Source organism: Mobula birostris, chromosome 8 (genome assembly GCF_030028105.1).
Source record: "Mobula birostris isolate sMobBir1 chromosome 8, sMobBir1.hap1, whole genome shotgun sequence".
Taxonomy (NCBI): domain Eukaryota; kingdom Metazoa; phylum Chordata; class Chondrichthyes; order Myliobatiformes; family Myliobatidae; genus Mobula; species Mobula birostris.
The window spans coordinates 143,485,690-143,510,867 of NC_092377.1; the positions used below are offsets into that span (position 1 = coordinate 143,485,690).

Here is a 25,178-nt window from a genome sequence, read left to right on the forward strand (position 1 = left end):
GCGTAATTGAACGAAATGCCATTTCTTTTTTCATTGCGTTTTGCTCATTTCGTCGTGGGGGCTTTGAAAGATAATTAGTGCGCGGTGTTCGTGCAGAATAAGCTGTTCATAATCAGGGCACAGATAAACATCGGTCTTCCATTGAAATGCCTATCACACAAAGAACAAGTAGTATATCTCTCATTCAGCAGAGTGCACTGTACAACGTATGCTTACAGGATAACGATTTGATTTATACTTTCTCCTAGATGTGGCTTCAAGCGAATATGGCGGTGCTGGAAGTGAGCTCATTGATTCACTTAATGCTCCAGTCCTGATAACCGGCAGTGTCGACAATCTGTGATGTTCACAGTTGCTCACGATGACCACAAAAGTGAAGGTGAATGCAGACTCCCTCATATCCGTAGTAACCGACACTGGGGCTAGCAATTCATTAAGCGGGTTATGATTTCGTAGAACACAATCTTTAATTTGTATTTCTTAAAGATAGGTGTCCTGGGAAAGTAGTTTACAAGGAGTTCTTTTATCAGAGAGACAAAGTTGTCATCCCGGAATCCTGTCCGAATCACGTGACTCTAAGATATTGCATATTCCACGTCTGTTTCTCTTTATATATTGCATTTCGATCAATTAAAATTATTTCCAACCATCTCTCCCCAGCAACCCAACCTTCGATACAGATGAGATGCATGAAATCCGCACTGCTGATTAAATTATTGCCGTTGATATTCAATAGTTAATCCTCGCCATACGGTTCTCTCACTCGCGTATTGAATTTGGTATTTTTCGTTTCAAATGCCACATAATCGTGCTGGGTTGAGGAGACTAATACTTTCAGTGAGAATAAACAATGGCTTATAATTTCGTCAATGAAATAAAAAGGCAGTGTAATATTTCAAATGTTACTTAATTTCAGTCCACACTTAACCGACATAATGTGTCTTACTTTGTAGATTATCAGAAAGTCCATGGTCCCATCTTCCAATGCGAGCCTTGAAGAGAATGGAAGAAATGTTCTGACTCACATGGAGGAGCTCTTCATTCATTGGTCAAGAAGGATGAGCATACATTTCTTCAAATTGTGTCTTCTCGCGAAAATACCAATAGTAGAAACATTGACTTATTTTGAGCATATGTTCTTTGACTCTTGTACGATAATTTTCAAGAAAACATTTTTATCCAGTTGAATGTAAACAATTCTAGTAAATGAGGAAATATCAGAATATCACTGAAGAATCACGGCCATTTCTAATGCTAAATTATTGCTTATAGGAATTTGGTTTTATTGGACTTTCCAGAATTCCGTACAGTTGTTAACAATATCCTTGGGGGTTCTGATGAAGGACTTACGGCTTTATCGCGTTTTGTTTTTGTTATGATCGCTGGCAGTCGCTGATTCATTGTAACGTTCTTCGAGCAACTTAAATAAACATATAATTTCATTAATTAGTTCATATTTTGTCCGAAGCACGGACACTGTCACTTGGGGGGGGCGCTGGGAACGGACCCAAATACGAGACGCAGACAATGAAGTACAAGGAACAGGACTTGAGTAGAGTAGGGATATGACAGGATACAGACAAGGAGCAGGGAAAAGAACGCAGACTTGGGCTTGGACCCCGAGCCCGAGACTGGACAAGGACCCAGAACCTGGGTCTTGCCTCGGACTCGGACCCCAGAACCAGGCATGGATATGACATAACTGCAGGACTGGAGGCAAGGGTCTAGAGGCTTGAAGGCAGGCTTGGAGGCAGGCTTGGGGTCTTCGGTCCTGGGTCTCGAGGCTGCAGGCTGGGGTCTTGGGTCTCGAGGCTGCAGGCTGGGGTCTTGGGTCTCGAGGCTGCAGGCTGGGGTCTTGGGTCTCGAGGCTGCAGGCTGGGGTCTTGGGTCTCGAGGCTGCAGGCTGGGGTCTTGGGTCTCGAGGCTGCAGGCTGGGGTCTTGGGTCTCGAGGCTGCAGGCTGGGGTCTTGGGTCTCGAGGCTGCAGGCTGGGGTCTTGGGTCTCGAGGCTGCAGGCTGGGGTCTTGGGTCTCGAGGCTGCAGGCTGGGGTCTTGGGTCTCGAGGCTGCAGGCTGGGGTCTTGGGTCTCGAGGCTGCAGGCTGGGGTCTTGGGTCTCGAGGCTGCAGGCTGGGGTCTTGGGTCTCGAGGCTGCAGGCTGGGGTCTTGGGTCTCGAGGCTGCAGGCTGGGGTCTTGGGTCTCGAGGCTGCAGGCTGGGGTCTTGGGTCTCGAGGCTGCAGGCTGGGGTCTTGGGTCTCGAGGCTGCAGGCTGGGGTCTTGGGTCTCGAGGCTGCAGGCTGGGGTCTTGGGTCTCGAGGCTGCAGGCTGGGGTCTTGGGTCTCGAGGCTGCAGGCTGGGGTCTTGGGTCTCGAGGCTGCAGGCTGGGGTCTTGGGTCTCGAGGCTGCAGGCTGGGGTCTTGGGTCTCGAGGCTGCGGAGGCTAATAACTCAGAGGATGGAGCTGAGAGATAAATTGGGAGCTGTACATCAACATCGAGCCGGGACTTATCCTTCGAAAAGCCGGCACTCATTTTTAACACAACACCAACATGAGACAGGGCAGTACATAGACAAAGAGCTGGGACTCATCCATAGACAAGCCGGCACACAACTTTATCTCCATACCAAGGTGGGACAGATCCACCTGTTGGGTAACGGCTGAAATGCCTTACTTACCCAACACAGGCAAAGACAAGACAAGACAAGACAAGACAGGAGCCCCCGAAGGGCAACGGCAAACGGCCTGACTTACCTCACGGAGGTCAGGACAAGAAGAGACAAACACCAAAGATCGACAGACCGTTCCACCTCTGCTTCAGGGTTGCTTCGAGTCGCAGTTACAGCCAGCAACCTCAGCTGGCTACAGAAACAGCCGGATCCCTATCTAGCTCGGAGTGCCTGACAGCTACTCAGCTGGCCCAGGAAACAGCTTAAACCATACCGCAACGACAGCTCTGACTACTGACAGCAAGGCTCCATGAAGTGATGGTTCTCCAACACGGCCTAAAGATGGCAAGTGGCCACACTAGCCTTCAATCAGCAGGCTGCTCACAGGGGATCTTGACAAGACAAACCAGCCACCCACACTCAATCCCAAGGCTACTTATATTCCAAGCCACAAAATGGGAATCAGGTGCCTATGATTAACTCAATCAAAACAAGGGACAGCTGGAAGACTCGGAGTCCTGAGTCCATAGACCGGACCGTGAACCGGAATGCAGACTTCACAGACTGGATCATGACAGACACTGAAGGAGGGACAGAAGGTGGAGGAGGATGGAGAGAGAAAGGGAGAGGTGGAATGAAATGAAAATAAATGATTGAATTGAGAAATTGGTAATAAATGTATGTCTTGCCAATGATGCCGAGACCTGTTGAAGTCATGAATGAAAGAAGAAAGGAAGAAAATAAAGCAACACACATAAAAGTTGCTGGTGAACGTAACAGGCCAGGCAGCATCTCTAGGAAGAGGTGCAGTCGACCTTTCAGGCCGAGACCCTTCGTCAGGACTAACTGAAGGAAGAGTGAGTAAGGGATCCTTCAGTTAGTCCTGACGAAAGGTCTCGGCCTGAAACGTCGACTGCACCTCTTCCTAGAGATACTGCCTGGCCTGCTGCGTTCACCAGCAACTTTTATGTGTGTTGCTTGAATTTCCAGCATCTGCAGAATTCCTGTTGTTTGAGGAAGAAAATAAATGTAAGTTTCACTCGCATTAATCCTCATCTACATTCTAAATGGACGTCCCTATTTTTTGAGGTTGCGTTATCCGTTCCTCGACTCCCCAAGGAAATGAAACATCTTCGAAAGATAGACTCTGTCGAGGGTTTTCAACATTCAATGTATTTTCAATGAGATTCCACCCCTCCCCCGCCATTCTTCTGAATCCCAGTGAGCACAGGCCCAAAGCCATCAGACGAGTCTCGTACGATAAGCCTTGCAATCCTGAAATCAAGCGTGTTAACCTTCTATGAAACGTCTCCAATGTCAACACATCCTTTCTGTGATAGGGTGCCCAAAATTGCTCAACGGTATTCTAAGTGAGAACGTGCCAACGCGTTCTGAAGCGTTAACATTGTAGCCTTGTTATTATATCCTAGTCCTCTGTAAATGTATGCTAACATTGCATTTGCCTTTATCATTATAGACACCTTGCATATTAACCTTTCGGGAATCCTGCACGAGGACTCCGAAGTCCATTTGCACCGCAGAACTTCGACTTTTCTTTACATTTAGAAACTCTTCTAAACTTTTATTCTCCAGCCTCTCGACATCCGCAACTCTACCTTCACTTCTACCCATTGTCGTCTCGTCCGAAATGTTGGCAAAAAAACAATTAGTTCCATTATGCAAATGTCCCTTTAGTCCAACACTTTACCTCCTGCCATTCAGCCAATGCTCTGTCAATGCTAGCATCCTTCCTGAATAACCATGAGCACTTAACATTGAGAGGATACCTCACGTGTGACACATTGTTTAAGGTGTTCTTAAAGTCTCAGTACATAACGTTCATATATTCTCCATTGTCTATCTTGCTTGTTGTTTCTTCAAGAATTCCAAGAGATTTATGAGGCATGGTTTCCCCTTAAGGAAACCAAGCTAACTTTGGCCTATTTTACCTCTAAGTACCCGAAACGACATTGTTAACAATGGATTGCAACATCTTCCCAAACTCTGAGGTCTGACTAACTGGCCTAGATTTTCGTTTCTTCGGCCTCTCTTCCTTCCTGAGGAGTGGAGTGACATTTGCAACTTTCCAGCCCTCAGTAGCCATAGCAAAATCCATTGATTCTTGAAAGATCATTGCTAATGCGTCCGCTACCTCTTGAGCCACCATTTTTAACACCCTGGTGTTTAGACCATCTGGTATAGGTGACCTAAAGCTTCAGACCTTTCAGCTTCGCGATCACCTTCTCCCGCTTAAATGCAACTTCACGCACATCTGCTCCCTCAAACTTTCGAACTTCTGGCTTACTGCTAAAGCCCTCCACAGTAAGGACTAATGAAAAACACGTACTCAGTTCGTCAGCAATATTCCTATTGCCCATTCCTACCTCTCCAACATTATTTTTCAACTGTCATGTATCTAATCTTGCCTCTCTGCTGCACTTTATATATGTGAACAAACACTTGCTATCGTCTTTAACATTATGGGCTGGTCTACCTTCGTATTGCGCCGTTTCCCGCCATGAATTGTTAATTGCATTCTGTTGGTTTATCAAAGCTGTCCACCATACAACTTACAACTAATTTTGTTCCATTATATGATCTCTCTTTAGACCCGTTTTTTGGGTTTCACTCTCTTTTCAGCCCTCTTTTCAGTAACCTGCCTTTAGAATATCTCTCCTTCTTTGGGATGTATCTGTACTTCAACTTCCGAATGCTCCCAGAAGGTCCAGCAATTGCTGCTCCGCCGTCATTTATGCTATTGCCTCCTTGCAATAAATACTGGCCAGCTCCTAACTCCTGATACGGATTCAACTGAATTTAACATCTCGTTCTCCAACTTTAGTGTGAAATCTGCCACATATGATTACACCCTCCTTATGGTTCTTTTACCTTAAGCTCTGTAATCTTCTCCATTTCGTTGCAGAGCACCTTAACCATAAAAGTGACCCCTCGTGGGCTCATACACGGGCGGCTTCACATTTCCGCCCTCGGGATCCAGTACCAACCTGGTTTTCTCATACTATCTGTATATTTTAATCCCCCTTGACTGTTGGGGCATTGCCTTTTCGATGCACTTTCTATCTTACCTCATCATTTCTATACCACAGATTTGCTAAGGTGGATAACACGCATCATTTTCTTTTTAAACTTGCAGTTTCTTGGATCGACCCACAATGGCTCTACACCTTATGCCAACTGTTTCTAATGATTATTATTTTTTTTTTTTTAGCTACTGAGCCACCTGACCTCATCTATCTACTTACCTTTCCTACGATACCTCATATTCGTGGAAGTTTAGCTCTCAGCGATATTCTTCTTTCTGCCACAATTCAATGAATCAACTTCGTACATGCCAACCTATAACTGTGCGACAAGTTTATTTACTTTATTCTGTTACTTGCCTGCATTCAAATATTGCTACTTCTGTTCTGTATTCTTCGTCCTTTTCGATTTTTTCTGTACCTTTGGCATTACAACTCCTCCAGCTGACTGCCGTTTACTATCCACTACACACGGCGTCGGTTTGGAAAACAGCAACACCATTCTTAGCCCTATCACTTTGGCCCAAATTTCCCTGAAAGTTTATTTCAAATCCTTCCGAAAAGCTCCAGTAACCCTGCCCACAAGGTTACTGGAACACTCCGGTTCAAATGTTACGTGTTCTTTTGCACAGGCCATACCAGGAGATATCAGAATTATCCAGAAATCTGAACTTCTGCCCCCTTCGTCCCCTCGCCAGTACTAGTTCCTCAGTCACGGATTCATCTGCCAAGTAATAATATTCTCATCCTGACTGGCGCGTATGCATCACTCCTGTTTGTTCGGCCCCCTCCCTCAAAGGTATCCAAATTGAAATACTGATTATAGAGGAGAACGGGCAGAGCGATACTCTACTTAATGCGCTTTTCCGTTCCTTCTCCTGCAGTCACCCAGTTACCTACCTCCTGTAACCTAAAGGTGACTACCTTCCCTGTAGCTTTGTTCTGGCAGTTCCTCACGACCTGTATGAACCAAACGTCATCGAGCTGTAGTTCCTTTTACTCAACACGTTCTTTTAGGAGCTTCCGATCAGTGCGTTTAGCGTACCTGTATTTCCCAGAAGACTAGAGCTCTCCCAGAATTTCCAAAACTCCCACACAAAACAAAACACTGTCCCTGAAGTGATACTTATTGGACTAGTGGTGCCTCAACAAATGAGGAATGCCGAATAAAGAAAAGGAAAATACTTACCAGATACTTACCTCGCCAATTCGAGAACTCAGCAGAACCAGATGAGCCAAACTGATTCCGACACTGCCCAAATCACACAATGACCGCTCCAACAATTGCTGCTTCGCTTACCCATACATTGCTTTTGTTCGTATCTTCTAATGTATCCCATTAATTGATTGGCTGAAGCCTAACTCCGAAAAGCTACTGCAAAGTTCTGCCATATTAAATCTACAACCGTGATCCAAAGTGAAATCGTTGACGTTTTCTATTCTCACGCTCATTAACTTGGCGCAGGCCATATCCTTATATACGTGTCCTCTGCTTACTGCCGTCCTACTGGAGACAGATCCTCCTTATCCATGCAAATATTCCTGATATTTTCAACATTTTCTCGCAGAGGGTTCGCATTCAGTAAGCCCTCCAATAAGATAAGTTTTCAGTTCAGTGTTTCGGATGTTTTGAACGCTGATATCAATAGCCAGCAAAACCGTGGGGATTCCGCCAATTCAGAAAAGCATACCTGAACATACAGCGATTCGCTGCATGTCTGCAGCTTTCTCTATGACGGATGCCGTATCTCCATAACAGATTGGACTATTTCAATTACTTCCTAGGGAGTGGGTATTTGAACAAAGTGGATGGTTTACAACTGAACTGGAGTGGGACCAATAACTTTACTGTAAGATTGGCTAGCGATGCCCTGGAGGTTTCAAACTACAGCTGCAGTGTGCTGAGAGAGACAGCTTCAGAACAGCCGGTGCAGTTCTTGTAGAGAAAGTAGATGTTAGGACTGGACACAAAAACAGCAAATGTTGGACGTGATCTACGTTGATTTTACTTCTATGAAAGGGGTATTTTATATAAGGCAGCTGCCCTTAGAGTAGACACCAGAAGGCGAAATTATGATATTGTAGCCGTAGCTGAAACTGGGATGCATGAAAGACAGGCCTGGCAGCTCAATAGTCTGTGGTTCTGTGGTGTTAGGTATGACAGAAGGAGAGGTATTAAAGTGGGAGGTTTAGCTTCATTCGTCCGGAAAAATATCATGGTAGCGCCCAGATAGCAGTGCTGAGAGAGTCGTCAACTGAGCCGATACTTGAGGAACTGAGAAATAAAACAGAGGTGACTACATTAGTTCTATTATTGTTTAGACTGTCCAGTAGTCAGAGGGATTTAGACGGTCTAATTTATAGAGAGGTAGAGGCCAGCTGCGAGAAGAACAGTTGAATGGTAGATTATTTTAGCTTCCTCACGTCAACTGAGAATCGCATACTGAAAAATGCCAGGCTGGGATAAAACAGTCAACTGTTAAGAGAAACTTCCGAACAACGTATGAAAGCTTCAATGAGAGAATGTGCCCGAGATCTCCGGTTAGGGAACGAGTCACGACGAGTGTCGTAAGTACTTTTGTATATAAAGGAGAGAGAATTGGGCCTAGCGATCGCAATTCGTCTAATTTCGAACTAATGATGCAGAAAAATAGAAATGGTCTTCTCTTCGAGATTATAAATTTCAGGAGTACGTTTTTTTTTTTTTTTTGGCGTTAGAAATGACCGTGGAAATGTGGATTGGCAATGGTGATTTAGTGGCAAAGTGATGCTTGGTAGCAAATTGAATGGATCTCCAGATGTATTCAAAACATTTGGCCGGTGTAAATTATTGGAAGGCATTCAAAGAGACAGAATATTCAAGAATTCTGATAGACAGGGTCTGAACAGGGATAGTCAGTATGACTTTGTGCGTGGTAAGTCGTGTCTAAACAGTCCTATAGTGGTTTTCAAGATGATTACCAGGAAAGGTGATGAAGGAAAGACGGTGGACCTTGCCCACATTTAGCTTTACAAGGCCTTTGACAGAATCCAGCATGGGAGGCTGACGCAGAAGCATCTGTCGTTTGGAATTCACGTTGAAGGAGTTAATGTGATTCAACCCTAGCTTCGCAGAATTAGCCAACTGATGGTCGTAGAAATGTGCTCTCTGATTGGCTGCCTGTCTTTAGGGGTGTACCGCAATGTCCGCTACTGGGTCCGTTGTTGAATGTCATCTACATTAGGATTTGGGTGAAATTGTGCGAACGTTAATCAGCAGGTTTGAGCATGGGTCAGTGTTCAGCGAGGAATGTGATCAAAGCTTCCAGCGTTGTCCTGGACTGCAGTAAAAAGGGACTAAAATATGTCAGATGGATTTGAATCTGGACGTCGGTAGTGAGTTGCACCTTGGGGTGACAAACTACACTTACATTGTGAACGGCAGGACGTTGGAAAGTGCGGTAGAGCAGAGGGCTCTGGAATATGGTGTCGAAGGCAGACAAGTTGGTAAAAGGAGTTTTTTTTGGCACATTGACCTTTATTTATTCGAGTATTATATATAGGAGCTGGGATGTTATGCGAAAGTTGCAGAAGACGTAGATGAGTCCAACTTTGGAGTACTGTACTGTAGGCATTACTCTTTATCTACCTGCATTGCAGCGGTCGATATGATTAGAGGAGAATAGGGACAATTAGCCAGGATATTTTCGGAAAATGAATACAGGAGTTATAGGGTCAGATTAAGTAGGCTATGACTTTATCCCTTGGAGTGTCGGAGAATGTCTGGGGATCTAATACAGGTAGAAAATTAGGAGAAATAGAAATAGAGATTCCAGGACGAAGGGTTTCGGCCCGAAACGTCGACTATACCTCTTCCTAGAGATGCTGCCTGGCCTGCTGCGTTCACCAGCAACTTTGATGTGTGTTGCTTGAATTTCCAGTATCTGCAGAATTCCTCGTGTGGCAACAGATGTAGTGAAGAAACTGAGAAAAGGGTATATGATTTTTACTGTATATATGGTAGGAAAAGGTATAGTCAGGATAACCATGGGAATCAGTAGCTTTATAAAAGATATCCTGTCATTTTTTTTTTGTGTCCAGAGATGAGGATAGTGGAGTGCAAAAAGGAGAAACAGTGGGTAGGAGATGCACCAAATCAATTTACGAGCAGGATTGAAGTTAGAGGCAAAGTTGATGCAATTGACCAGCGCAGCATTGATGCATGAAGCAGTGACAATTCAGTCGTCAATGCAGCGGAGGAAGTGTTGGGGAATATAAACAGGGAAGGTTGTAAAGATGGACTATTCTACATAGCCAGCAAAGAGGCAGGCATAGATGGGGTCCGTGCGAATGCTTGTGGCTAGCCCACAACTTTAGGGGATTTTTAAGGATTGAAGTAATTTTTTTTATTAACCAGTACATATATGTCACCTAATTCGACGCTGGGATTAATTTTCCTGCGGCATACTCATCAAATCCATAGAACAGTAACTGTAACAGAATTAATGAAAGATCAACTGGAGTGTAGCAGAAAACAGGCTGTACAAATAAAGGTATACATAGCTTGTAATAAATAAGATGGACATGATAAAATGAAATAAAGAGCCTTATAGTGCTATCATTGGTTGTAGAAACACTTCAGTGATGGGGCATGTGAATGTAGTTATCTGTTTAGTTTAACAGCTTGATGGCTGAGAGGTAGAAACTGTTCTTGAACCTGGTAGTGCAAGTCCTGAGGCGTTTATACCTTCTATATTATTGCAGCAGTGAGAACAGACCATGATATTATGGTTGGGGATCTCTGATTACAAATAACACGTTCCTACGACAGCATTTTGTGTACATGTGCAAATAGATGGATGTGTTTTACTCATGATGTTCTGGGCGGAATCCAATGCCTTTTGGAGGATTTTCCGTTCAAAGGCATAGGTGTTTCCATGCCAGTCGAAGGTGCAGCCAGACAACACTCTCTCCACTACACATCTATAGATGTTTATTGAAGTTTTAGATGTCATGCCGAATCTCTGCACAATCCCAAGATAGTAGAATTGCTTCCCGACTTCCTTCGCAATTCCACTAACATGCTGTGTCTAGGAGAGATCCTCTGAAATAGCAACACACAAGAGCTTAAAGATGCTAACCCTCTCCACGTCTGATCCTCTGATGAGGTCAGGCTTATGGGTATCTGGTTTCTCAGTCTGAAGCCTGCTATTTGTTCCTCAGTCTTCCTGACACTGAGTGAGAGGTTATTGTTATAACATCACTCTGAATAATTCTTAAATAACCTCCTGTATGCTGATTCATCACCACTCGTGATTCGGCCCATAATAATGTTCTCATCAGCAAAAGAGCATTTGGTATTGGGCCTGTGTTTAGTCATGTAGTCACAGGTATAAAGAAAGTAGAACAGAGGATTCAGCACACAGGCCTTTGGTGCACCTGTGCTGATGGACATCATGGAGGAGATGTTGTTGCCAATCAGAACTGACTGGGGTCTGCAAAAGAGGAAATCCAGGATGCAATTGCACAAGTTGGAATTAAGGCCAGTTCATGGAGCTTATACATTAGCTTTGGGGTTTAATTGCACGAAATGCTGAGGTGTAATCGATAAAAGTTCCAGGACTGAATGAAGAACCAGTGAGATGGCATCTGTTGTGTACGTACTGCTCTGGTAGGCAAAGTAGAGCAGAACCAAATCACCTCTCGATCAGGAGCTTATATATTTAATCACCAGCCTCGCAAAACACTTCATCACTGTGGATGTAATTGCCGCTGGGGGATAGTCATTGACACAGAACACCATGCCCTTCTTAAGCATGATTATAATTGAAGCTGCTTGAAGCAAGTGGGTATCACACAGTGCCGAAGCGAGAGGTTAAAGATTTCAGTGAATACAGCAACTAGTGGGTCAGCACGGGGATTTAGTAGATAGCCAGGTGCCCCGTCCGGTGTTGATGGTTTCCATGGATTTACCCCCCAGAAAGCAGTACACACATCAGGTGATCAAGGGATCATCGGGAAATGTGGAGTTATGTGATGATTCCTCCATGTTCTGATGGTCAAAGCGAGCATAGAAGCAATTGAGCTCATCTGACAGTGAAAGACTGCTGTCTCCATGTCGTTTGACTTAATTTGTAGGAGGTGCTATCATTCAAGGCCAACCACAGCTGCCGAACATCCCTCACTGACAGTTTGGTCCGGAGTCTCCACTTGGCTTGCGAGATGGCTTTCTGGGGGTCATACCTTCAAATTTTGCTGCTTCCTTGGTCCCTAGAATTGAATGCCTCTGATCTGGCCCTGAGCAAATATCGGATCTCACGTTTCATCCAGGGTGTCCGAATCGGAACACTCTAAATGCGTAAGCGGGGACTCTTCCATTTACAGCTGTTTTAATGAAGTCTATTGCAACAATGGTATATTCAATCATATCTCTAGAAGAGTGGTTGATCATGACCCAGCCCACTGACGCAAAGCCTTCTACGACCGCCCGTTAGTCATCCTGCTCCCTGGAGCTTTGCTTTTTATGCTCTGCCTCTATGCACGTCAAAGGAGGAGAGCCACGCGATCTGATTTACCAAAATATGATCTGGGAAAGGAACTGCCGGCATTCCTTACCTTAGTGTAGCAGATGTCTATTATGTTGGAACCTCTGGTAATACTGGTTTTATTCCGTTGATAATCAGGCGGGTTTGCTTCAAACGAGCCTCTTTGAAGTCTCCGACTATAATTTGAAATGCGTCTGGATGGAGTTTTTCTTGTCGGGAGACAGCATCATGCAGCGTCATGAGTACTTGCTGTTAGTCAGCCGCTGGTGAACTCCTGAGTCAAACAGTCTTTTGACTGTTAGGTGTTCCAAGTCGAGGAACTCAAGTTCGACCTACCTGTCACATAGGAGCACTAACGAGAGGTAACCAGAAAACATACGCCTTTTCCCTTCGCCTTACCTGAATCCGCAGTTTGCACCATTCTGTAAATCGTAAATCCCTCTGGTCTGACTAAAGACTAGATAGCATTTACCGACAACTCCAAAAGCTGGTGATGACGGATTCTCTTGGACAACTGAAAAGCCACAGAGCTTTTGGTACGTCATGACTACACTGAACTATAAACACCCATATATGCATATCATACCTCACAACCACTTTGAGACACAGGGAAATTGAAATAGAGCACCCAGAGGAACTCTATGCAGTCACTGGGAGAGTGTATAAACTTTGCACAGACAGCATCAGACATCGGTATTGAAATCAGATCTCAGGTGCTATGAGCCATTCGTTCTGTTAGCTATGTCAAAGTTGCATGTGGTCTTCTGGTGACGGTGCTCTCAACACTGTTGCAAATAGGGGAAACATCAGAATTTTGCTAAGCAACATTGAAGACTCAGATAACTAATAGAAGAGTTGGAAAAATAGGACAAAATGTCCAATCTAACTCAGTCCAATGACAGCTTTTAATATGATCATGTCTGATCTGCCCCATGCCCGATTTCCTCTTTGTGTCACTTCCAAACAACTCTGAATTCCCTGATTGTTCAACAAGTTACCAGCTTCCTCTTTCAGTGCTCTGAAAGACCGAGCCCCTACAGTTCGCACGCAGAGCTTCAGCGATCCATCGCTCTGTGCAATGATATATCAATAATGAGTACAACTTGGACAATTACTTAAATCTAGTATTGCCAGTCTTGACCTGAAATGCCAACTGTAATTTTCACTTCCCAGATGCTGTCTGAACCTTGTTTTTTCTTTGTTGCAAATGCTAGTTTCTTTGAAAGTTAGTCTTTATGAAGTCGCCTGGAGTTAATTCAGTAGTCATGATGTACAGTAATTGCTGTAATATGGGAGTCAGCTTGCTTTCGGTAAGTCCACAATGAGGGTAGCCAATGAATAATCAAGCTTTCTTTTCTAGTGGAGTTATTAGTTTAAATTATAATAAAATTGTCTGCCTTCATGAACTACTATTAGATAGATTGACACCAGGAAACTTTCCTATCATTTTCTACTCGATCAGCGCCTTGAGACCATTAACCTGAAAATATCCTCGCTGTATCCGTCCCACCAAGCACCGAGTAGGTATTTTCAGTGTTTCAATGAAAAAAAAAAACATTTTATTCTTCTACAACAAAATGTTCACAGGAATCAATCTCGTGAATCATTACATTCCATCAATCACGAGTGTATCCTTCCCTACATAGGGAGACCAGATCTCTGCACAATAATCTGCCTGTGTTCTCAGCAGACCCTTATAATTGGAGCAAAACATCCTAATTCTGGTACGCAACTGGTCCGGCAATGATGGTCTAAATGTTTGCTGTACCCACATGTTAACCTGTCGTGATTTGTGTCCAGAGATAACCAAATCTTCACAAACGTCATCAACATTTATCTGCCATCGATAAAATAGAGACTTCACTTCTCAATCTACCTTGTCTCAATCTTGCACATTTTTATCCACCTGCATTGCACTTTCTCTGCAGCTGTTGAACTTTATTCTGCATTCTATTATTGTTTTAACACGCAGTACCTCAATACACTATGATAAATTGACCTGGATGAAGAGTATACAAGACAAGATGTACGTTAATACATTGTTATCAATATCACCGGCATGTGTCATGAAATTTGTTCTTATGTGGCAGCAGTATTTGCAATACATCATAATAAAAGCAGTGAATTACAGTAAGAAATATGTATATGCATACATTTTACTGCAATTGTATATATTGTACATGTCAAATTTAATGCGTACTGCAAAACAAAGTAGTGAAGTACAGTTTATGGGTTCACTGTCCATTCAGAAATCTGATTTGAGAGGGGAAACTGTTCCTAAATCACTGAGTAAGTGCCTTCTCGCTCATGTAACTCCTCCCTGGATGTTGGGGAGACTCTTGCCCAAGATGGAGCTGACTGAGGTTACAAATCTCTGCAGCTTATTTGGCTCCTGTGTGTACCCGCTGTCCCTCGCCCACCAGCTGGTGATGCAGAATGCTGTCCATAGTACCATCTGTAGAAATTTGGGAGTGTGTTGGGTGACATTCCAAATTTCCACAAACTTCAAATGGAATGTAGCTGCTGTCGTGTGTTATTTGTAACTGCATTGATTTGTTGGGGCCAGATTAGTTCCTCAGAGATGTTGACACAGGAAATTGAAATCCATTTGTGGTCCCTCTATACAACGCACACAAAGTGCTGGAGAAACTCAGCAGACCAGGCAGCATCTATGTAAAAGTGTGCAGTCAACGTTTTGGGCCGACAACATTAGGCAGGACTCAAGTCTGCTGACTTTGGCAGACCCTGAGGACTACTGAAAGGTCTTATCTCGAAACATCGACTGTACTCTTTTCCATAGATGCTGCCTGGCCTACTGAATTCCTCCAGCATTTTATACATGTCGCTTCCAGCAGAATTTCTCCTGTTTGTGATCCCTCCATCGGTGTTCTCTCGACTTACCCTTTTCGAAGTTCACAATCACTTCTTTGGTCTTACTGCCTGTGAGTTGAATGTTGTTGTGGCGAAACTACTCAACTACCCGATATATCTCACTCATCTATAACTTCTTGTCACCATGTGATATGTTGCCAACAATAGTTGTGCCGTTATAATATTTATGTTGGCTCGTGACCAAGTGGTTAAGGCATTTGTCTGTGGGATCTGAAGGTCGCTAGTTCCAGCCTTGGCCATGATAGCGTGTTGTGTCACTTAACGACACATTGCTCTGCGACGACACTGGCGCCAAGCTGTATAGGTCCTAATGTCCTTCCCATGGACAACGTCGATGGCGTGGAGAGGGGAGACTTGCAGCATGGACAACTGCTGCTCTTCCATACAACCTTGCCCAGGCCTGCGCCCTGGAAACATTCCAGACGCAAATCCATGGTCTCACGAGACTAACGGATGCCTACTATCATATTTATGAATGGCATATGAGCTGTGACTTGACACACAGTCATTGGTTTAGAAAATATAGAGCAGTGGGCTAAGCACACATTCTTGAGGTACGCCAGTGTTGATTATCAGTAAGCTGGAGATTTTATTTCCGATCCATACAGAGTGTGGTCTTCCCGTAAGAAGGCAAATAGAAGTAATAACAATCATAATTTTAAATACTTCACCTATGAGATTTTCCACAAAGTAAAGCTACATATCAAATCACAGCTGACATGATCTATATGAAGTATAGGAATTCTCTCTTGGTGACCTGGCTAGCATTCAACCACTGAAACTGATCATGCATCATATTGCGTACAGAGATTTGTCATGTGCAAATACTCTGCTGGCCGTTTGCTCACATTGAGTGCACTTAAAAAACACATTTAAAAACATTGTGAGAAAAATATTTCAGAGCTATCTGCATATGACAGAAAAAATATTATTGCTCTCATACTAAAGGAGCGCACTGCTAGATATAAAATGTCTCTCCTGTCCCGGATTCACTTCTTACCCACAATTTCATGTTCCTCCGCCTCCCCACATTCATTTCTTCTGGCTGTAGCTCTCTTTCTTCCAGTCCCAATGTAGGTCTTCACCTGAAACGACTGCTTTTCATTTCACTCCATATTGATGCTGCCTGACCTGTGAGTTTTTCCAGCTGTATTTTTCTTGTGTATTTATCCATAAAATTCCATGCAAATATCACTAGATATACGACCATGATATTTTCTGTATTAGTTTAACTTGTGGAACATAGTATTAGAAATTGTACGAGGTGGCAATGTGGTGGATTGTCTGAGAGTGCAAATGACTCTGAAACATTGTTGTGTGCTGGTCTATTTATACAAATGATATAATTTCCTTGATCTTCTTACATCTGCAATCTCCAGTCTGCTTCCTCTAATGGGATTCATTTCAACAGAGGACTTCAAAAAATAACTAGTATTTGCAACATTACTCCACAAGTGAAGGCTTGTTTCAGTGCCACTTATCTGGTGCTGGTCACTTCCACGTCCACACTTCTGACTACAACCTCAAGAGAATGATTGATTAATTTGGCTCAGTAATGAAAGATAGAGGTTCTGTTTCTGAAGTATCAGCAAGAATTCTCAACAGCTGCTGGTGAGACACTGAAATTCCATCATGGAAACAGTGGAATTTGAACATAAAGATAAACCTCTTATCTCAGTAAGAATAATAATGACTTTTGAGTTACAGTAAAATGCAGTCGGTTCTACAATGCAATCTGGGTCAAATATATTGTTGTATTTGCCCTATCTGTGGCTGCAGATCCAATAACAAACTTCATTCTCAGCTGCTTCTTCATTTCAGATGCAAATAGGGATAGGTAAGAAATACAAGCAGTACCATTGATATCTAGATACTGTCATGAGATAAATTTAGAAAAATCAATAGAAGAAAAAAATTTAAGAAGGAAAAATAAATAACAGTTTGCCAGACATTAGCTGAATAGAAATGGCATGATAAATGCAGATGAAATACACGTTTAATATTTGCTTTTGTATCAGTACATTTTGGAATCATTGGTATCATTCAATTCCCCTTTAAGATTCATTGTTAAATCCCCATCCACAGTCCCTTCAGCTCGTAATTTCCCGAATAGAATATTCATATTGTGTGAAAATAAAAACGCTCATCTCTCCTTTGCTCGTTTTGGCAATAACCTTAAATCTGTGTCCTCTGTTCATAAGTCTCTCACTGAGAGCAATTCATCCTGGTCTTTAAAAACACCAGATTCTTCAACACCGTATTTAGGGAGTGGTTCAATATGAGGAAATACCTTCATCACACAGGTCACTGAAGGACCTCGTGCGCCATCTATTGGCTGTGCCTTATGGAGAGTATTTTCAAACTGTTGGTCCATTTTCAGTTTTTGCGTATGCAGGTGTCATGGCAAGTTATTTTAGATACAGGACAGTATTACTTCTGACAAATAGAGATAACAATGCAATAGAATATGTCCTTTTTTGAAATTCTTTCTATAAGTTTTCATTCAAAAGAACAGAGAAGAATTTAACACAAATCCTGGAAGAACTCAACAGGTCAGTTTTGTCATTAGTCTCCAAGTACTTGTAAACCTGCTCTTAACAATATATTCCAACACTTTTCCAGCCACTGAGGTTAGGCTATCTGGCCTTAAAGAGTGGAGAGACATTTGCAATCTTACAGGCCTCTGAGATCTTGCCATAATCAAATGATTCCTGAAAGATTATGACTAATGCATCCATCATCTCTTCAGCAACCTTAATCAGGACTCTGGGATCTGGTTCATCTGGTCCAGATGACTTGTCCACTTTAAGACCTTTGGGTTTGCCGAGCACTTTTTTCTTTCTACTGGCAATGGCACTCGCTCCTGCTCCGTCGCACACACGGGCCACTGGTGGACTGTCTGTGTCTTCCACAGTTAAGACTCATGCAAAATACCCGTTAAACCCACCTGCCAAATCTTTACACCCCCATTACTACCTCACCAGCATCATTTTCCAGTGTTCCAATAACAACATGTAATTTTCTGTTTTACAAAAGCAATTTAAGTTTGTTGCTGTATGGAAACAATGTGATGAACTTTGCATTAATTGTCCTGTTCTCAGAACACAAAGAAATATGCCTGATGAATGGAGAGCCGCGATGTGAAGGCAGAGTGGAAGTGCAGTACAATGGGACGTGGGGAACAGTTTGTTCGAGACACTGGATACAAATACTGCGAATTTGATCTGTAAAAAAATGAAATGCGGACCCCTGATATCTATTAAACATGACTCCAGTACATATGGAAAGGGATCTGGTCTAATATGGCTGGATGAGTTAAAATATTCTTCATACGAGTCCTCCTTTTGGCAGTGTCGTGCTGATCCATGGGGGAAACACAACTGTGACCACAGGGAGGATGCAGGAGTTGTATGTGAGGTAACAGAAGAAATCCATTACCTGATAATTTGCATTTTAAACGCAGATGTTAAAAATAAACAGGCATTATTTTCTATCTCGCATCAGAAGCAAGAATACCAGAGAGTTGCAGTGTAAAGTCCTGCGATTCAAGAAATGTACCTGGTTCTCAAGCTTAGCAGCTGTTCCATGCTACAAGTTACATTATCAGAGTAAAGTTAGTCTCAAAGTTGTGATTGATACATTATAATTCTTCTCTTATTTCACTCAGAATTGCAGTTGCGTCTTCTTGGCAGCAATGCCAATTGTTCAGGAAGGTTGGAGATATTTTTCAATAATACCTGGGGCACTGTATGTGATGATTCCTGGGATCTGGCCGATGCCAGTGTTGTCTGCAGGAATTTGGGCTGTGGTTCTGCCCTTTGGAGGCAAGCGCCGGATGAAATTATTCAGAGCATCGGTGATATCTGGCTGGATGAAGTGAAATGCAAAGGGGGTCAATGTCTTTTCTCCAGTTGTCTTTCCTCTCCACTCAGTCAACATGACTGTGATCACAAGGAAGATGTCTTTGTTGTTTGTTCTGGTAGGTATTATTGTGCAAATTTTATCTTCTAGTCAACTGATTTGTTGAATTCGGAATTAGAAACCACTGAAAAATAAAATCCTAAAATATTGTCTAATAATTGTCTTCACAGCAATGCCCAGACGTCCCGCTACTTCCACTGATTCAGGTATTTGATATTAAAGCATTTTTTTTTATTATTCCAGTTCTAATTTAGTATGATAGCAGTGATATTCCTATGTTACAATTTGTCAAATACAAAGTTCGCCCTGAGTGTTTACTATATTGGCTGCAATTCTTATTGCTTCATCAATTATTTGAAGAAGAATGCTGCAAAATGCTTAAAAATAATATATTCAATTCTAGTCAAATGTTTTCATGAGATTAACGGATGTGGACATTGGGGTCATTGTCCCATTATTAATCATTCAGAAAGGACTGTGAAAAGGTGTTAGTATTGAAACTTTGAAGAATCACCATTACACATTTCATGGAGGGTTGCTGATTAATGACCGAGTAGTAATAATTAATTCATATGATGTGCTGCAAACTAATATTATCTCTGATTTGAAGAAAAAATGCAAGCTGTCAGTTAATTGATATGTCAATGCAGAAATACTTTCAGCTTTGGAAGTTAATATCGATGTCATATAGAGGAGTCACATCTAGTTTATTTTGTGTATCAGTATTGTAATTCCATGCAAACCCATCACCATATTCTGGAGACAATTGGATAATCGCTCCGTCTGCGGCTTGATCTGTGACCTGCCTATCAACAGACTGCAATCTAACCACTGATACTCCACAAGATTGGGTCCTCTGCCCCTATACTTTTATTCAAAAAATTCAAGGTCTGTGTGACCAGATTCTGCACAAGGCTGTGGATGATATCATCTTAGCAGGCCATATCATGATAACAGTGAGCCAATATACAGGAAGGAGAAAAGGACATTAGGTGGCATCGTGTACATGCAGCAAACTTTTCCACCATTGCGCACATTCCTGTTTACATCATCAATACTGAGTATGAGCCGGTGAAAGCTTTAAGTTCCAAGGAGCAAACATCAACAGCAGTGTACTATGGTCCAATCATGTGGACACCACATCTCAGAAAGGGTAAAAATGCCTCTATTTCGTCATGAAATTGTAGAACACTATTTGAAAAAGATCCCCAAAACAACACGATGTACTCTTGACCCTACATTTTACTTCGTTATGACTTTGCCCTGTATTGTTTATTACTCGCATTTTCTCTGTAGCTGTTACAGTTTATTCTGCATTCTATTATTTTATTTGTTTGTTGCCTTCGCCATCTAATGACGTGAGCTGTATGCGCAATGTGCAAAGCACAATTTTCAGTGTACTGCATGTCGGTACATGTGACAACAATAAAACAATCAGAATTCGAGTTCCATAATGTTCACTTTTTCGTCAGCCTGCGCCCGTGCAGGAGGAACTGAATATTTGTTTTATATCTTTCCATCTTCTAATACTTACTCTGATTTAATTTTTGTGGCAAATATAGTGTGCTGTCTGACTGTGTTGCAAGCATATTACCCAAAATTGCTGTTTTTTCTGCTTTTTGTCGGTTGACATTGGTGGTGAATCTAGATCTTACAGGTATCTTCTGCTTTCTCCCCATTCCATACAACATGGTGAAGAATGTCATTGTTTTCACAATGTACCTTTGCCCACAAAACTGCAGTGCACTACTTATGGGGAAACAGCAAACATAAGAACATACGAAATAGGGGCAGGAATAAGTCATCTGGCCCATGGACCCTGCTCCGCCGTTTAATAAGATCATGGCTGACTTGGCCACGGACTCATCTCCACCTACCTGCATTTTCACCAAACCCTTAATTCCCCTGCTATGCTAAATGCTATGAAACCTTGTTTTAAATATATTTACTGTGGTAGCCTCCACTGCTTCATTCGGCAGATAATTCCACAGATTCACCACTCTCTGGTTGCAGCATAACCTCTATATTCTTAAATTGAATCCCACTAGCGATGAAGCCTCACATTCCATTTGCCCTTTTGACAGTCTCTCACACCTGCACACAAATTTATATTGATCCATGCACAAGCACTGCCAAGTCCCTCTGCACAGTAGCATTCTGCATTTATTCAACTTATAATAATCTGCTCTTTCATTTTTTTCTTTCCAACGTGGATGGCCTTGCAACTTACCAACATTGTATTCCATCTGCCAGAACCTTGCCCACTCGCTTAACCTATCTATATCTCTCTGCAGACTCACCGCATCATCTGCACAATTTGCTTGTTAACTCAATTTAGTCTCAACAGCCAATATAGATACACTACACTCAGTCCCCTCTTCCAGTTCGTAATGTATATCGTGAAAATTCGTGGGCCAATCACCGATCCCTGCAACACGCCTTTCATTACTGTTTGCCATTCACAGTAACACACGTCTCCTAATTGTCTGCATTCTATTTGTTAACTAATCCTCTATCCATACAAGACAATCACCCCCAACTCTAGGCACCTTATCGAACGCCTTCTGGAAATCCAACTAAATAGCATCCATGTATTCCCGTCCATCCACAGCTGCCATTATATCCTCAGAGAACTACAGTAAGTTTGCCAAACAGGACGTGCCTCTGATGAAACCATTCTGTTTCTGCCTGATGGATCCATTTCTTTCCAGATGCCTTGTTGTTTCTTCTGTAATGATTGCTTCAAGCATTTTCCAAACTACAGCTGTTCAACTAACTGGCCTATAATTACCTGCCTTTAGCCTACATCCCTTATTGAACAGTGGCGTTACGTTTGCCGTCTTACAATCCGCCAGGACCTGCTGGGAATCCAGATAATTTTGGTAAATTATCACCAAAACTTCAACTGTAACTTCTGCCATTTCCAGGATGCATTCCATCAGGACAAGCGGTCTTATCTATCTTCGGGATCACAAGTCTTCTCAGCACTACCTCCTTAGTGATAGCTATTATGTCGAGGACCTCACCTCCAAACACATCCGTAACTTCTCTCTTTGGCATGTGAGATATGTCCTCCATCGTGAAGACCGACAAAAATTAGTCATTCTCAGCGTCAGCCATTTCCTCATTACCCAATATCAATTTCCCCTTCTCGTCCTCCAAGGGACCTGCGTTGAGTTTAGCCACGTTTTTCCGCTTTTTATAATTATAAATTATTTTACTATCCGTTTTTATATTTTGTGGTGGTTTATTTTCATAACCTCGCTTCCCTTTCTTCATTGCGAGATCAGTGGATCCCAATCTTCCAGTTTCCAGTTTCCCACTTGGCTACATTATATGTACAAGCTTTCAATTTGATGCCTTCTTTTTTTTTTTCATTATCTAAGGCAGGCTCTCCCTACCCTACCTCTCCTTGCTTTTAAATGGAATATACTTTGTTAAGCACCGTGATAAACCCAGCAACATAATTTAAGTATGAATGTTATTCCGAGCAATATGCCATTTGTATATTTTTCTCTTGAATAACTGGAAATCTTTCACATACTGTATGTGTACTTCAGACACAGTGGCGCATTGGCGAGAGGTTGCTGTTGATCCTTGAAGTCATCGAGACTTTTTGCAATACTTGCTTGTCTCAGAGATATTTTGAAGAGTTGAAATCCAGGATTACACAGCAATGCATCGTGGAATTCACCTTGAGTTTGCTTCCAGCATGTTTACCCTGATGGGCTGTGATTTACATTTGCCAGGATAGAATGCACATGGCTTTAGGAGATAATTATGAAATTAGGCAACTGATCAAGGACATCTTTTTGCCACTTACTCTAATTAGGAGACAAATAAGATGCGCCCTTATAACACAGATGGGGATAGCTGGAACGACTTTAGACCAGCTTTCAACATAGTTTGGAAGCTCAAGTTGCCATAACCACATGCTTGCAAACAGCACACCAACCGTCCCATAACTTGCAGGAGGAGCACACGACAGTCGATCAGATGAGGGAAAAGTGGAAATTCTTCTGGCCCATATGGTGTGTTATCCGTTGAAGCTTACTTTTGCAAGTCCATTATGTTGTTTTCGGTACTTTCAGTACATGTCCAGTTGCAACAAAGGATTGTGGGTGGAGGGAGATTGAGATAGTTATGAAAAATAGAAAGTCATGGGCAAACTTGGATCGGTGCGTATTCTTTCAGGAATAACTTCCTCTTTTACAAAAATAAAGTATTTTTCTCTCAAAACAGCCTTGGACGTTTTGTGTGCGTTTATTTCTTATTACAATAGAAATGTCACAACCACGGAGTCAGAATTGCACAGATTCGGCAACTGCGCTCGTGAATATGCACGTGCCAGCTAATTATTTCATTATGATAGTATTTATATCCATTGTTCCGTCGTAGTTTTTGTCAAGCCTAGAACCTAGAACATAGCTGTGCTTCATTATCTACATTCCCCCAGCCTGAGAAATTGGACTGTCGAGTCAGATGTCTCCGAAGACTCGCGGTGTTCGTTTTATTCTTAGTTGTTCTTTTCAGCCGCAGTGTAGGCCTCATTTTCCATTTGAGTGTTTAGTTGTCGGCCCTGTTTGGCCTGGCATTTATTGTTTTATTTTCCCTTCAAACATTGTTTGCATTAAAATTTGGGAATGATCGACCTGCTTCAGCGTCTCTCATGCCACACTTGCGGCATATCCGCACCGGATGACAGGAAAATGCAGCCACTTGTGTTTTCTCCAACGTCATAACAACCCATATTATTATTCACCTCTGGAGCTTTCTACAAAACATTTATCATCTGTCTGCACTTCATAGTCTACAGTTTATTTGGCATTATCTCAGAGCTTAAATTTAACTATTACACTTTGTAAATGTCAGTACCTAAAAAAATGTAGGTCCAGTTTTAAACTTATCTACTAAATTTGCATTTAAGTGTTCGTTACTGTCTGTATTACCCTTGGGATCATCCTGGTGGCTGAGGTTTTTGCCCTGAAGCTGATAATAAAGATACAGTCAGCAAGAAGAGGTGAGAATCAATCCTTGTTCTTTATTATGTTTCAGAATAAAGTTTCATATCTTGGTATGAGCAGTGACTGCTCTTTTTCCCAAGTCCGCGTTATTATTGGTTACCATACAGATGATATCCACAGCTATCTCGGAATGATAAACCAGTCATCCGTTCAATTGTAATAATAACTGCAGTGGAATGACAATCAGGAATTATTTCTATATATGCAGATGTACCCTGTATTCAATCTTTCTGATTTTACTATAATCTGCCCATGTTTGCAGATATGAACAATATCAAGGGATCGCCTAAGCTCTCGTTCACTAATAGTAGTATATAATTTATTTCCCATTTTTAATTTAAATGGCAAAGTGTTTATTCTTCAATTAGAAACTTGTAAGCGAACTTGATATTCTGAACGTGCAATTCAACAGGTGCAGTGTTAAAAGGCGGAGACTCACCCGATATCTTTTACCAAGCAATTTATGAAGAGATTGAGACTATTTCACACATCAAAAAGTTGGATAATACAGGAGATTCAGGTGTGTTTTACAAATTGTCATTGACTTCTCAAGCGATATACTGTACACTTCCTCCATCCATCCATCGCAAGTTCATGGAACGTTTGCTTTTCCTGCACGGAGGGACGGGAACAGCTGTTGGTGGTTGCGGTTTAAACCACAGTGACAGGGGAATAGGAACAAGGGCACACATGTAGATCGTGGAGTGGTTGCAGGTAGAAGTTGTGAAGCCAACGTGCAAAGTCAGCAAATCGGAAATTTGAGCATGGTGCGACTGATATTCTCAGACGCATACACTTAAATGCAAGAATCATTGCAGGGAAGGCGTAAGAGCTTTGATCATGGGTGAGCATCTGGGATGGCGACATTGTAGCCGTCAGTGAGATGTGGATGCAGCAGTCATTGTCATAGAAATGCACAGCAGAGAATCAGCCCCTCAGCCCATCTAGTTCATGCCGAACCGTTTAATCTGTATTTTCCCACCTATCTGCACTGAGACGTAACCCTCCATAACCTTACCATCCACATACATATTCAGTCTTATCTTAAACGCTGAAATCCTGCATGTGTTCATCACTTGCCCTGACAGATCATTTCACACATTCAGGATCCT

At 42.4% G+C, this 25,178-nt stretch overlaps 1 protein-coding gene across 1 annotated transcript in view; it reads left to right on the forward strand.

The window, feature by feature from the left end:
- LOC140202084 (scavenger receptor cysteine-rich type 1 protein M130-like) overlaps nt 1-1,425 on the forward strand; it is an 84,231-nt gene extending 82,806 nt beyond the window's left edge. The window contains exons 15-16 of the mRNA XM_072266946.1: nt 249-379; nt 954-1,425. Coding sequence (XP_072123047.1) covers nt 249-343 — 95 coding nt within the window. The 3' untranslated portion in view covers nt 344-379; nt 954-1,425. The remainder of the gene's footprint in view (nt 1-248; nt 380-953) is intronic.
- Nucleotides 1,426-25,178: the final 23,753 nt, after the last annotated feature.